Source organism: Watersipora subatra, chromosome 1 (genome assembly GCF_963576615.1).
Source record: "Watersipora subatra chromosome 1, tzWatSuba1.1, whole genome shotgun sequence".
NCBI lineage: Eukaryota > Metazoa > Bryozoa > Gymnolaemata > Cheilostomatida > Watersiporidae > Watersipora > Watersipora subatra.
In genome coordinates, this window is record NC_088708.1 from 56,391,736 (window position 1) to 56,405,844 (window position 14,109).

Here is a 14,109-nt window from a genome sequence, read left to right on the forward strand (position 1 = left end):
AAGTTATTTTCGATGTTTGAACATAATAGAATTTGAATATAACTAATAAAGTAACAATATAATAATTTGAACATAACCTCAATGCAATGACACACATAATCACCAAGAAAGCTATTTGAGCCCTCAGTAGAGATTATATAAACTTTAGAATATTAAGATTTTGATTATAATAGAACTCTTTTTATAGATAAAATCACCATATTTTAGGAATGGCCCGTGTACACATTATTGAATCAGGAAATTCAAAAAACCTATGATTATTAGATCCTCATCTATCCCTTTGATTATAGTAGCCATGATGTGTAAACAATAGATGTATTTTAGCTAAGCATAATCTATTAGAATTAGTGCTCAGTGAAGGAATAATGCTTTTACCACTGCTGAGACTTTTATAGCCGTCGGAAAAGGCTAAAGATTAAAATTTTTACAACAATGCATCAATAAACAAGAAAACAAATCAATTTTAAAGCTAAAGGAATTTACTTCCAGGGAAGAAGTGAACTTACTTTATGTAAAAGTCTTCATTGGTACATTCGCTTATGTATCGAGCTGAGAGGTCGTGAGGGTTCAACATTTCAAATGAAGGCAAGAGGGTTTTCACGTCTTTAGTCGGGACCATCTGAATGAACTCCATTAACATATCCACACCCTCACTCTCAAGAGGTTGAACACGAACAGTTACATCTGGAGACAGCACCTCAATAATCTGATTCTTAATTGGGATCTTGTCGAAGGTGATTATGCTAAAAACACAAACAGTTGAGCGTTGAAAATAATCTCTTGACTGCAATAAACGACTGAAAATGTGCTACTTCTGTTAACAGAAAAAGAAAAGCGAACGAAAAACACATGTGCTGGAAAGAACACTTGGCTATGAGCTGATGAAATTTGACACCATGATAACAAGTTGGTACAGCTGTTAGTAGAGGGGTCTAGTTTGAAGCCCAACATGATGTCATTATGTTATGGGTTGTCATAAAAGTTTCTACGCTGCTTTTTACAATAAAACCTTGATGAGTTCCTAGGTATGTATAGGAAAGGTAAAAACTAAAGTACATTATTTGTAAACAAACACATGATAGTATGTATACTTACTGCGACTGTGAGAGCATCTGCTAAGTTAATGCTCTTTAGTAATCAATTGTAAGTAATGGATGTGCGAAACCCAGAGAGTGTTTAGTTTAAACTCATGTAGAACATTGAGATACAAACTAACAAACATGATAAAAACAGATAAATTCCTGCATCAGTATAACTGGTTGCTCTCATTTGTAAAGCTAATCTAGTAGAGACAATGTCCAAGTGATAAAACATGAAGCCCCCACACTCACCTGTTACAACCTGCTGTGTTCGGACAGTATGGTGCTTCAAAGTAACCTGTATACATTACTCCTTTCACATCAACTGTGATATTGACAGGGAATCCCATATCATCAGTTTGGTAGTATCTGGCCACAATAGCATAACTCTGGCTTGGAACATTGCTGAAGTTGACCTCTAACACCTGAAACATCATTTAAACAAGTTTAGCCAAGGTTAATTGATGAAATGTAACAATTTTTCTTACAGTAACTCTAATAGAGTCATGTGGAGAATTTCCTAGCACAAATAAATATTTACTTTTATTAGGCAGTCTATAATCATTTTTATATAATAAGTGTTTTACATATGGTGCCACACAAAAAAAGAAAAAAAGGTAAATAAAAAGCATTGATTAGTCTACCTTAATCTAGTAGAAATAGTGAAACATAAATTTTGCTTTATATACAATTTTAAATTATTAAATTTAAGTAAACTACACTTACTTTAAAGTTAAGTAGAAAACAATTGAAGAAAGTTATTTATTTCTGCTATTACATACTTTTTATAAAACAGCACTCCATATGTTTAAAGTCATGTTATGTTAGCTTATGGACCAATATAACTCAACAGTATTGCTATTTTGGCCAATATATTCTTTCTTTTCTTTGTTGGTGTTCCACTTTTATTGTAGTATAGTGCGTGTAAACAACAGTGTCTTCTCGTGTGATGGACTATCTCATCAAAGACATTAACACTATAAAACTGTTACAAGATCAGTATATTATATGATCAGTAAAAACCAGTGTAGTCATTAACGACTTAAACAAAGTGTCCTGGTCTCCTTGCTTCTTGAAGCCATTTGTAAAACAAACTACAAATAATACTAAACTTTAGATATAAAACAGTAGTCTTGCAAGATCAGATATAATGCTGTTATGGAGTTCGGATATCTTACATTTGAGGTGTCCAATCTCACTAGTGTTTGACCGTTGGGACCCGTCACGGCAGATACATTGCTTTCACCTTCCACATCCATTTTTATGCTGCCAGGCAGGAATCTGTAGGAGCTCTCAATACATTTTCCATTCACTTGCACACACATGACTTCTGCCTTTACTATCTCATCCTTCCATTCACTTTCTGGAACTGCAGCTATGTAGCCCTATAAACAAGCCAGATGTGGATTAACCAGGTATTGGAAAATGCTAGCAATCAGAATTGTGAAATTGAAACTAGAGTGATCTATAAATTACCATTTATAAAATGGAAGTTCTCACATCACCCATAATAATTAAATATCTCATAATACGTATATACTTAACTTTTATAAATTACCATTTATAAAAGGTACGCTCTCAAATTACATCACTCACAATAATTGTATATTTTATATTAAATACTTTTGTAAGTTCACTGTACATCTTTGCTTTGCTCTTCTGACCAACATAAAAACCGTAATTTAAAGAAAGTCAGGATGTTTTTATGGAACATACGGTATATGCATTTAAAGTACTTAGATGTGCAGCAGATTCAACTCACTCACTCTACAAGGAAACTAGTAAATGACTAAATAATGAAACTGTTTAAACTAAAGAACCATCAAACTAAGGACTAAAGCATGTTTAAAGGATTAAATATTGTGTCACAATGTGATTATAACAAGGGAGATAATTCCGAACATTTTTTAGACTCGTATGTTATTCCGAAGAATGACAATCAAGTTAGTATAAACTTACGATAGAAGCGTAGGTGTTTGGATCAGTCATGATAGACACTGTCACGTTGACTGTCGGAGTGTCTAGAATCTGTTGACTTCCCTCCATATCAATCACTACTTGTCGACATAGAGAACTACATCGAGATGTAAATAAAAAAGGAAAATCAGGATTAGATAAAAATAAAGGAGCTATTTTCGGTTTCATTATTGCATTTCTTGTCTAAAGAACCTTTCACCTATCTTACCTGTATTCACACTCATAAAGCATTGCCATTCCTACAGTAGCGTTTTCTCCCTGAGGCTTCATGCTCACTGTAACCATCTGAACTCGGGCCATGGGGCTGGTATAGCCAACAACAAACACATATTTCCCAGTGTCTTTCAGCACCATGTCAAATACGAGTTCAGACTGATCATCATTCAACTGCAAACACAGGTAATAAGGAGACATTGGAAACTGGTGCCAGGCAAGTACTATTTTTGGAGGGAATTAATTTTTTTAAGTAAAGCACAACTTGGTAGGTTGACTAAGAGAAAATCTACATTGAGTAGTACATGCCATAGGAAACTTTATCAAGTAAGCATTTTTTGAGTTTTTCTAGTAACTGGCTTAACATGCCACAATTATCTTGACATACATCAGCATTAATAAGAAATTTGGGAAATAGTACAGATTCAAACAAGATGGCGTGGTTTTCAATGGCATGCGTGTCTTAGAGATTTTATATCATGGAACAAAACAAAACACTTTTCAACTCTGAAAATTCAACATTTTTTCATGCTATTTCTATATCAAGTGCTATAATATATAAATATTATATATATCTATATAATATTTATCTGAAAAATTTAACACTGGGTTGCTTAAAAAAATCTTACAATATACAATTTACACTAAAAATTCAACATCCTCCATTCTTTGACTGTTTGCCGTCCAGAGTAAAATCTTAAATGCAAGACTTATAATCTCCAGTGTCAAGTGTGTGCAACTCCAAACAGCAAATATGTTTTACCAAAGCCAACTCTGGTGAGTTCAGAGGTAGCAGAATGTCTCGGTTTGTTTCCATCATAATGTCTGTTCCATTCTCAGCGATTGCGTCTCCTCCATTCAACTGGTTAAACTCGGATAGGTCAAGGTAGGTATAGTGAAGACAATCCCTACCATCACTTGGCACCATGCATGGGTTTCTGAGTTTGTCTTGCAGCACCCCTCCCTCATAGTAGGCTTGTGGCAGCAGCACCAGGTAGTCCTGCAGCAAGATTTAGTCAGTTGCATATGTATTTAGAACATTCTAGATTTTGCGCAAGCAACTAAAAAAATTTTAAAAATATTTCAAAATAGGGTATAATCACTCAGGCTATCTTCGTTTTGTTTAACAATTCATATCACAACATAATAATAAATTTTTATGTACTCGAGAAGATAAACAATGTTATCAATAAAATTAGTTATTCTTGTTTTAGATTGCTGCATACTAAGTAATCTCTTTGAAAACTTTCACTAGTGAGGTTTGATAATCCATTCCCAAACAAACTGACGTATTTGATAGCAAAAATATGTCTTGTCATTCACAACACATAAACTTAATTAAATAGCTAAATGTGGTTTAGTTTAACTTGAGAAATCTAGCAATAAAACTGGGAGTTAGCAGGCTATGAGCAGGTCTCAAGGCTTAATAATTTAACAGTTGCAGAGGCTAATAAATATATGCGGGTCAACAAGAGTTAGCGAAAGGCTTTTACAAACTCGCAGGGTTGAGAAGCGGGTATCTAAGATCTACTTACCACAAATATGTGATCTGATCGCTATTATAAATAAAAGGAACAGTTCAATAACTAAACTTGAACATTTACTGAATGTCAACCACAACATATGAGTGTATCGGGTTTGTGTCGATTACAGCAATATAGCAGCTGAATAATTAACAAATACAACAGCTTTAAAGCGTTTAAGAAAGTTTTTCTTGTGTTTTTATAATCATGATGGAAACTCTAAAGAACATTCAAAGAACATTCAAAGAACAAAGAACTTCAAATCTTGATTTTAGCAGAATGTATGTGAGATTAAAAAGGGTGTGACGTGATGTTGTTAAACATTTCATAAGACAAAATATGTTTGCATATTTTTACTGATGTCTAAACTAATCTGTAATTTTTATGTTTCGGTCAATCCTTGATGCAATGACAATTAAAATAATGGGTGGTTTTTATATTTTCAGTACAGTTGAAAATGTAAGATTATGCAAGATCATATATATATTACATGTATATATAATCTGATGTGATGATTATTGCTGGGCAATATGAAATTATTAGTAATAAAACTGTTTTAAACTTGACTTGAACTTTCATTTTACTTAATAGTATATGCATATATACGTATGTATATATGGTATATATCTATGTATACGTACCTATATATATACATTGTATATACATACGTATATATGTATATACATATATACATATGTATATATGTATCTACTACATACACACATATATACACATACTTACGTACATATACGCACACACATACATGCACATATATATATATATATTTGCTTTTACAAATTTTTAAGTACCGTACTTTTCGGACTATTAGCCGTTACTTTTTTCTGATGATTTAAGCCATGCGGCTTATATAAGGGAGCGGCTATTCTGTGGCTTTTTCTTTGACTGCTAGGGCGCATTAACCATAATCTACGGTTAGTGCGGCTTTAGCGATGAAAGAAAATATGAAACAATGCCTAACGATACTGTTCTGTTAGGCACTGTGTTAAAAAGCGTCGGTTAATACGAAACAGTGCCCTTAGACACTGTTCCGTTTTAAACAGGAAAGTTGCCACCATGTTAAAAAGCACCGTCCTGAGTTCTGCGGCCTATACAAAGGTGCGGCCTATATATTGTTTTATTATCGGTTTTTGGAAAATAAAGCAGATGCGGCTTATATAGGGGTGCGCTTTATAGTCCGAAAAGTATGGTACTGCAATTGACAACTTGGGAGCCATTAAGCTAATAAGTCAACCACAAATTAAGTTCAAGTAAAATAACATCAACATACTAATGCAAATCATCAAGATTAACAACATAAGTAGACAACTCACAACTTCGAGATTTGAATCAGTCATAACAGATATGGTCCACTTTCCAGGACTCAGCACCAACTCAGTGTCAGTAGTCACGAAATCAGGATCAAAGCTGCAAACAATAAAAGGGATTTGTCAATGAACGCATTCTGAGAGAAAGCATATTATCTATCATTTTGATTAATTTTTAACTAATTTATTTGCGTTACAAAGCAATTTGTTAAAACTCAATTATCATCACAATTTTTACTAGATGTATAAGAGCCGAGCCTGATCGCCCGTTTGTTCGAAGCAACGGCTGAAGGTTGAGAAAAGATATTGCATCGTATAAGTTTCAAACTCTAGACTTTCAGCATGGTAGACTAACACTCTGGCAGGTGTGCTAACCAATCACTTCCTGGTACTTCAGAATACTTGTACAGTACATATAGCTATTACACCTGACAATCTCTCATGGTACACTAAACTACCAGGGTATTAGTTATGATTGTACAGTACATATAGTTATTATACCTGACTATCTCTCATAGTGCACTAGACTACCAGGGTATTAGTTATGATTGTACAGTACATATAGCTATTACACCTGACTATCTCTCATAGTGCACTAGACTACCAGGGTATTAGTTATGATTGTACAGTACATATAGCTATTACACCTGACTATCTCTCATAGTGCACTAGACTACCAGGGTACTAGTTATAATTGTACAGTACATATATTTATTACACCTGACTATATCTCACGGTACACTAGACTACCAGAGTACTAGTTATAATGGTACAGTATATATAGTTATTATACCTGACCACAATATCTCTCACAGTACACTAGACTACCAGGGTACTAGTTATAATTGTACAGTACATATATTTATTACACCTGACTATATCTCACGGTACACTAAACTACCAGGGTACTAGTTATAATGGTACAGTATATACAGTTATTATACCTGACTATCTCTCACGGTACACTAGACTACCAGGGTACTAATTATAATTGTACAGTACATATAGTTATTATACCTGACTTTCTCTCACGGTACACTAAATTACCAGAGTACTAGTTATAATTGTACAGTACATATAGTTATTACACCTGACTATCTCTGACGGTACACTAAATTACCAGAGTACTAGTTATAATTGTACAGTACATATAGTTATTACACCTGACTATCTCTCACAGTACACTAAACTACCAGGGTATTAGTTATAATTGTACAGTGCATATAGTTATTATACCCGACTATCTCTCACAGCACACTAAACTACCAGGGTACTAGTTATAATTGTACAGTACATATAGTTATTACACCTGACTATCTCTCACGGTACACTAAACTACCAGAGTGCTAGTTATAATTGTACAGTACATATATTACACCTGACTACCTCTCACGGTACACTGAACTACCAGAAGTACTAGTTATAATTGTACGGTACATATAGTTATTACACCTGACTATCTCTCACGGTACACTAAACCACCAGAGTACTAGTTATAATTGTACAGTACATATATTACACCTGACTACCTCTCACGGTACACTAAACTACCAGGGTACTAGTTATAATTGTACAGTACATATAGTTATTATACCCGATGATCTCTCAGGCACACTAGACTACCGGGCTAGTAGGCTACTAGTTACGAATAATGGCAGCTTATCCCAAAAGGTTGCTAAAACTAAAAAATAAGTTTGTGATTGAAAACTAGAAACTCAGACAATATGCTATTTTTAAGTTAATGTACTCTGAAAACTAGGAAATAATATTTGAAACAAATATAATAGGTAGTGAGGTATGTTAGCCACCTCATCCTGAAGATGGAAATTATCAAAGACACTGTTTTGCATGAGTTCTGCTACAAGGAACTAATTCAACCTTTCATACGGTTAACATTATTCCTGTGTTGGTTCAGTCTAAACGCTTCAGCTACGCTATACAAACAAGGTATTCAACAAATACACTTACCTGCCAGTAACAGGAAAATCGACAGTGATTTCCTGTTCTTCTTCAGCTGGATCATCAGGCGCTACAAACACCTTCGCTGTTATGGTCTCAAAATTTCTATTCATGTATCTGAAGATCAACTTGAAAAATGATGAGGTTTTGATATCTGTTGTAACTCTGACCTGAAAGCCATTAAATGAATTAACTGTTTTATCACTCCTCACAACTGATCAGTCAGTAGACATACAGATCAGTTGAACAAGTTTATTAAGCGTTATGAATGACCATATGTACCATTCGTAAGAGTTGCTACAATAGTGAGTGACATTGTCCTATCCAAAATGTTTCAACTCCAAGGTTGTAAAAGTATTCATTACAATTATTAACCTTAATGTTACCTGTATACACCAGAGCTCTTGGGAAGTTTATTGCTTAATATTACTATGACCAGTTAGTTAATGTTTATTCTACCCAGGTAAGTTAATATACTGCTATCAAAGTCAGATAATTTAAGCAGCATGTTTTTAGTAATTCACAATTGTTTTAGGCTTAACAGCACTACCCATACCTCGAAAATTATGTCATCAGGTTTCGCAATTTTTCGAGTGGCTACAACAAATTGACAACACAACTTTTTCAATTAACTAGATGGAACCATCAAATCTTACCACCTTTCCATTGATTCTAGAAATAAGCATTACCCAAGAACACACAGTGTTTTAGCATAAACTAACCTCTGGTTGAATGCGGGAAAAGATAGCATAGCCTCTCCATGAAAAGTCGGGAAAGTCAGATTCCTTGAAGCCAAAACGGACAGCTGAGTCTTCATCATTTGGGTTGAATCCATCTTCTAATTCATACTTGAATTGATGAAGAGTGGGGAAATAGTTCAAATTAAGAGGTCTGTAAATCAGCAAAGCATATTGAGTTAGCATAATTATAGCTTTTAGCCACTCAACAGAGCTATAATTATGAAATGAGGCTAGGATTGCCATACCAAGCTCGATTTTGTGATGTTAATTTACCTTACCTAAGGCTTCACTTGAAAGCAAGGCTACACTCGCAAAATGTGTTGTTAAAATTCACAGTAGTACCCATAACTATTTTTAACCAATCAGAAGTGATGAAAAAATACTTACTTGTTACAAGCTCGGCCAGTGATCTGAGGTCTACAGATGCAGTTACCGCTGTCTACATTACAGACACCGCTGACGGAACCTCCCATGTCGCAGTCACAGTCTTCACAGCCAAACACGTTACTCTCTTGAAGATTGTACGTTCCAGCGACGCACTCTTGACAAAACTCCGAGTTGACATTGACCTTGCAGAGGCACTGACCAGTCACAGGATCACACATGTTGTCTCCCAATAGCGTACCAGGTAGATAGCACGAGCAAGCTGCAAAGGTATAGAATATTGAGACTTTTAAATTTTGTGCTAATTTTAATTATAATTTTAATTTTTTTAATTATACGGTAGTAACGATAAACAGGGAACCTTAAAATAAAGAGGAGTTTAGAATTTCACAAAAAAATATTTTGATAAAATAAGGAACTGCTACTGCAGGATATTGATGGGCAGAGATACACGTAAAGACTGACCAACAGTTTTAGCTTTTCTGATAGCAAGATATACTGCTGTGCAAAGATGTTAGAGGCTAGCATCAAAAAATGTAAAAAGCAACTAAATATAGAGAAAGTGAAACTATGAGTTAAAATAAAAATAAATCATTGCGACAAAATTATTTAAAGTAAGCCAACTAATGTTCACAAAATTTTGACATTATGTCAGGGTTTATAGTTAAGCAACCCATGAAGGCTTTAAAATAAAAAAACTGAACCCTTGAGAGTTCACCTTTTTTTAAAAAACGAAAATATTAAAGTAATAAATTTAACAAGGGGATCCAACTATAACAATACGCTAATCTGAGTGTAGTAGATGGTGCAGAGAAAACTGTTAGAGCAGAAAATAATGCTAACGCTTGCTATGGCACTCTGAAAATTGTCTTGTTATGTGATGAGTCGTGAAATCAATCTCAATTATGATTATTTCAGTTATTAGCTTGTGAAACTCAACTGGTCTTTACTAGAATAGAATTTATAGTGAAGACTGCAGGCAATCAAAAAACTCAGACATACAATAACCTATATTGGCCGCCTCTCTGAGATGATTCCCATCATATGATCCGAAGACAATGAGAGAGCTATGCTGAAGTGCCTTAGCTTACGCTCTGAACTGTTTTTAACAATTGTTGAACACGTTATTCAATTTTCCTTTTTTATTTTAGACTAGCTGTGCTACCCGGCGTTGCCCGAGTAATAAAAATGTCTTTGGACCAAAAATTGATTTGTATTTAACATATAACAACATTTCCCATTCTAACTTTTAAACTTCATATCATGAGAGAAGTGTTTTGTGTAGTTGAAATAAATTAAGAGAAAAACAAAAACAACTGTAAGAGTTTTAAAACTTTATCAAAAAACTGTAACTTTCAAGCTGTTAGCCAGGCACATTGCCAATGAAAAATTCTAGTAAGCTGCTTAATAACATAGGCTTCTAATGACGGTAAGCCATGAATTTGCGTCTGCACAGTTGTCTAGCTACAACTATTCTAATAATTGCTATAACCAGACAATCAAACCTAAAATACACATACGGACATACTTTGAGAAATATATATATATATAGATAATTTATGCATTGATACTAATTTAAATAAAAAATGCATTTTCACAGCAAGTATATACAACTTTATATAGGCATTAGCAAATCATCAACAAAAACGATGTTTCCGTTATATAAAAAGAAAAAGAGAAGACAGAAATCAGGAATTATTGAGTGAGTTGAACATGTTCTTGCAATCAGTTGTTAATATATATGCAAGATAATTTTAGATAAGGCTTATCTGAAATCAAAAACTAAAACAGATACTTTATTGAATGGTTGCTCTTCATGTAGGTTTTTGTTATCCTTCAGATTATATAACTTACGCTGGCAGCCATCTGGATTATCTGTAGCAAGATTGTAGAAGCCAGGCTTGCATTGGTCACAAATATGTCCCTCTACATTCTTCTTGCACTCGCACAGCTTGATGCCGTCAGCGAAAGATCCACAACCGCCAAGAGGAAATCCTTCAACTTGCATGGCACCAGCTGGGTTGCAGAGACACGCCTCGCATGTTGGAAAGTTGTAATAGTCCGGGGCGCACCTACATAACCCATAAATTTTTGCTGAGTAAGTCTCATGCTAAATAATCTTGAACTTGGTGTAAACCTTTTTTATTAAAAACTAAACTATGATGACTCGCAAGCAAAATATAGTCTGACTCATGTCTATTCAGACTATACATGTTTAATGACTAGCACGACTAATGAGTTACCAAAAATTTTGTAAACCTGTGTTTTGAGTGTTCAAAAACTGTTAGCAAAATTAAGCGAATAGTTCAAATGAAGCGAATAGTCCAAATGAAGCGAATAGTCCAAATAAAGCATATGGCAAGCAAGAACGCTATACTTTATCTCGACAAAAGGTTAACATACAGGAATACTTGTAGCGGAAAAAATCAAACAATGAAAAGTTCATAAACTTACTCGGTCTACTATTTATTGATTATAACAAAAACGCTTACGAAGAACACTTGAGGCCCTCAAAGTTTGGCCTACAGTTGCATTGAGCACTATCTTGATCACACGTTCGTCCGTAGCTGCCGAGCTGGTCGCAATCACATGATTTGCAGTTTGGATAGTTGTAGTAGCCAGGAGCACAACTTCCACACTTCAAGCCTCCAAAGTTTGCCAAACACCTGCACTGTCCTTGCTGGTTACAGGTAGTGCTTCCGTCGACTGTTCCAGTCACATCGCATTGACATTCTAGCATAAAACCAATGCATGATTTCAGTAAGCAAAAGTTTTTACGAAAGGTCATTGTTACATAAAACAAAGGTCAATGGATGAGGTGCCTGTACATGCTTTCTAAATGCATGTACACGAATAGCATTAAGAAATGCTACAACAGGAAATAGTTACGGAAATCACTAACAGAGATATTCCCTGACTGTTGCAGCACCTTATTGGTATTCGGTTACCACAAAAGTTAGAAGATGCAACAAAATGGCTGAGACTCACCTTTACATTCTGGGTAGGAAAAGAAGTTATCTGCACATTTGTCACACCTCTCTCCCATGTAGTTCTCTTGACATATACACTGACCCGAACGCTGGTCACAAACAGAGTCTACGGTTCCAGTCCGGTCACAGTTACAGAATGTGCAGTTTGGGTAGTCATAATTACCAACTGTGCACTGATCACACTCCATGCCTGTGAAACTAAACTCGCAGTCACACTGTCCCGTCTTCTGATCGCAGACATCAGTTTCGACTCCTTCCCCTCCACACGAGCAGGCTGTAAAGATAACATGGTGTGTTATAACTCTCTTAAATAAGCATGTCGTGAGAAATTCTTCATGCTGTTCGCAATTATGTCATCTGTTGATAAACTTTTGAGGTATATAGACTTGGATATCTTCATCTTTTTTACAACAGCAGCGACTCAAATCAATGAAAATTATATAACGCATAAAAATAACAATAAAAAACTTGTGCACAACATTAAACTAATTCAATAAAAGCAATTTCATTAATCCTATTTAGTTGGTTAAAGTGTAAAGTAGTTGATTTCCTAGACTGAGTCATGGTGTAACCTATATCTGTAGCAATTCTCAAGTTGCTATAAGTAGCCACCAATATTGATATCCCAAACACATTGAGGTTGTATGTAAATGTAACGTGTTACTTAAGACTGCTATGTTGCTGCTCTTCCGAAAAAACTAATAAACATGTACATATAACTTACGAATGCACTCTGGGAAGTTCCAATAGCCAGGAGCACATTCATTGCAGTAAATTCCAGCAAAGTTTTCCCTGCATTGACACTGCCCACTGCTATCGATCAAACATTGTGGCCGAGGAGATGGAATAGTCCCATTGAGAAAACAGTCGCACTCGAGGCACTCTGGGGCACCATAGTACCCGAAGGCACACCTGAATTGGTTACAATCAACATGTTAAAGTACAGAAGTCAGAGTACAGTCATTTACTTATCAACTTTCATCATATATTTCAGAAAATCTTCAGGAGTACCAAGTTTGTTTACATTTTAGAAATTAAACCAACAAAGCATCATATCATACTTTTGTACCCTCTCTGTGTGTTTTTGACAATTGTCGATAAGCTAAACAAAAACAGATCAATTACTTAGACAAAAAACTTGTTTGTTTATCCTTGGGTTAATATAACATAAAAAATTATTGTCTGCAAAAATCTCATATCTTCCAGCAGTACAGGTTAAAACAGGAATAAACTTAGCAAATAATACAAGATGTCACAATTTTATCACATCGAGCATTTTTGACATCAATGGTTACAATATAAAATGTAAATGCGATTGTTGGTAAAACAGAACAGAAAGTAATTTCAATAGTGGAAGCAATAAAAATAATCATGTGTTAATGTTAGAGGATATCCTAAAATATCCAATAGCTTAAAGGTTGACTTGCAACAAAATTCACATTACAGTTATTTGGTATCATAAGATTCACCATGTCTTACTCTGCTGTGTTGTAGGTGCAAAATATATGGGAATGTGATTACAAGCTCTTGAAAGCTCAAAAACGAACAGTTAATCGCAGCCATACGAGACCGCCGTAGTTTGGATTCGCTTTCCAAAACGGCTCAAACGGGACGTAGTTGTTACAGGATGGTTTCTGTTTACACTTTCATGCAATCTCATTTGTCAAAATATTTTCACAAATATACTCCACGCATTCAATAAAACCATGTCTATTGTTCTTACGCATCTGCTTTATCGTCATTGTAATGTTGTCACTTTTAGCACTGATATCTTATAACTTACCGTAAAAAATTGTTAAACTTTTTAACCTTAGCTCGAAGGAGTACATATCATTGTCTGATAATCATGACGAGCCTGTTGGTTACCTGTGATAATCGAAAAGTGCTGCAAAAATTATTTTCGAAGTATTGGGTCACAT

General features: G+C 34.8%; 1 protein-coding gene across 1 annotated transcript in view; it reads right to left on the reverse strand.

The window, feature by feature from the left end:
- LOC137389409 (laminin subunit alpha-like) overlaps positions 1–14,109 on the reverse strand; it is a 67,541-nt gene that overhangs the window by 40,646 nt on the left and 12,786 nt on the right. Inside the window, exons 7-21 of the mRNA XM_068075496.1 lie at positions 12,915–13,102; positions 12,189–12,464; positions 11,693–11,933; positions 11,055–11,272; positions 9,204–9,462; positions 8,799–8,967; positions 8,086–8,246; positions 6,124–6,217; positions 4,805–4,825; positions 4,033–4,269; positions 3,265–3,443; positions 3,039–3,153; positions 2,258–2,464; positions 1,332–1,504; positions 507–743 (exon numbers count right to left, since the gene is read on the reverse strand). Of these exons, the coding sequence (XP_067931597.1) occupies positions 507–743; positions 1,332–1,504; positions 2,258–2,464; positions 3,039–3,153; positions 3,265–3,443; positions 4,033–4,269; positions 4,805–4,825; positions 6,124–6,217; positions 8,086–8,246; positions 8,799–8,967; positions 9,204–9,462; positions 11,055–11,272; positions 11,693–11,933; positions 12,189–12,464; positions 12,915–13,102 (2,775 nt within the window). The remainder of the gene's footprint in view (positions 1–506; positions 744–1,331; positions 1,505–2,257; positions 2,465–3,038; positions 3,154–3,264; positions 3,444–4,032; positions 4,270–4,804; positions 4,826–6,123; positions 6,218–8,085; positions 8,247–8,798; positions 8,968–9,203; positions 9,463–11,054; positions 11,273–11,692; positions 11,934–12,188; positions 12,465–12,914; positions 13,103–14,109) is intronic.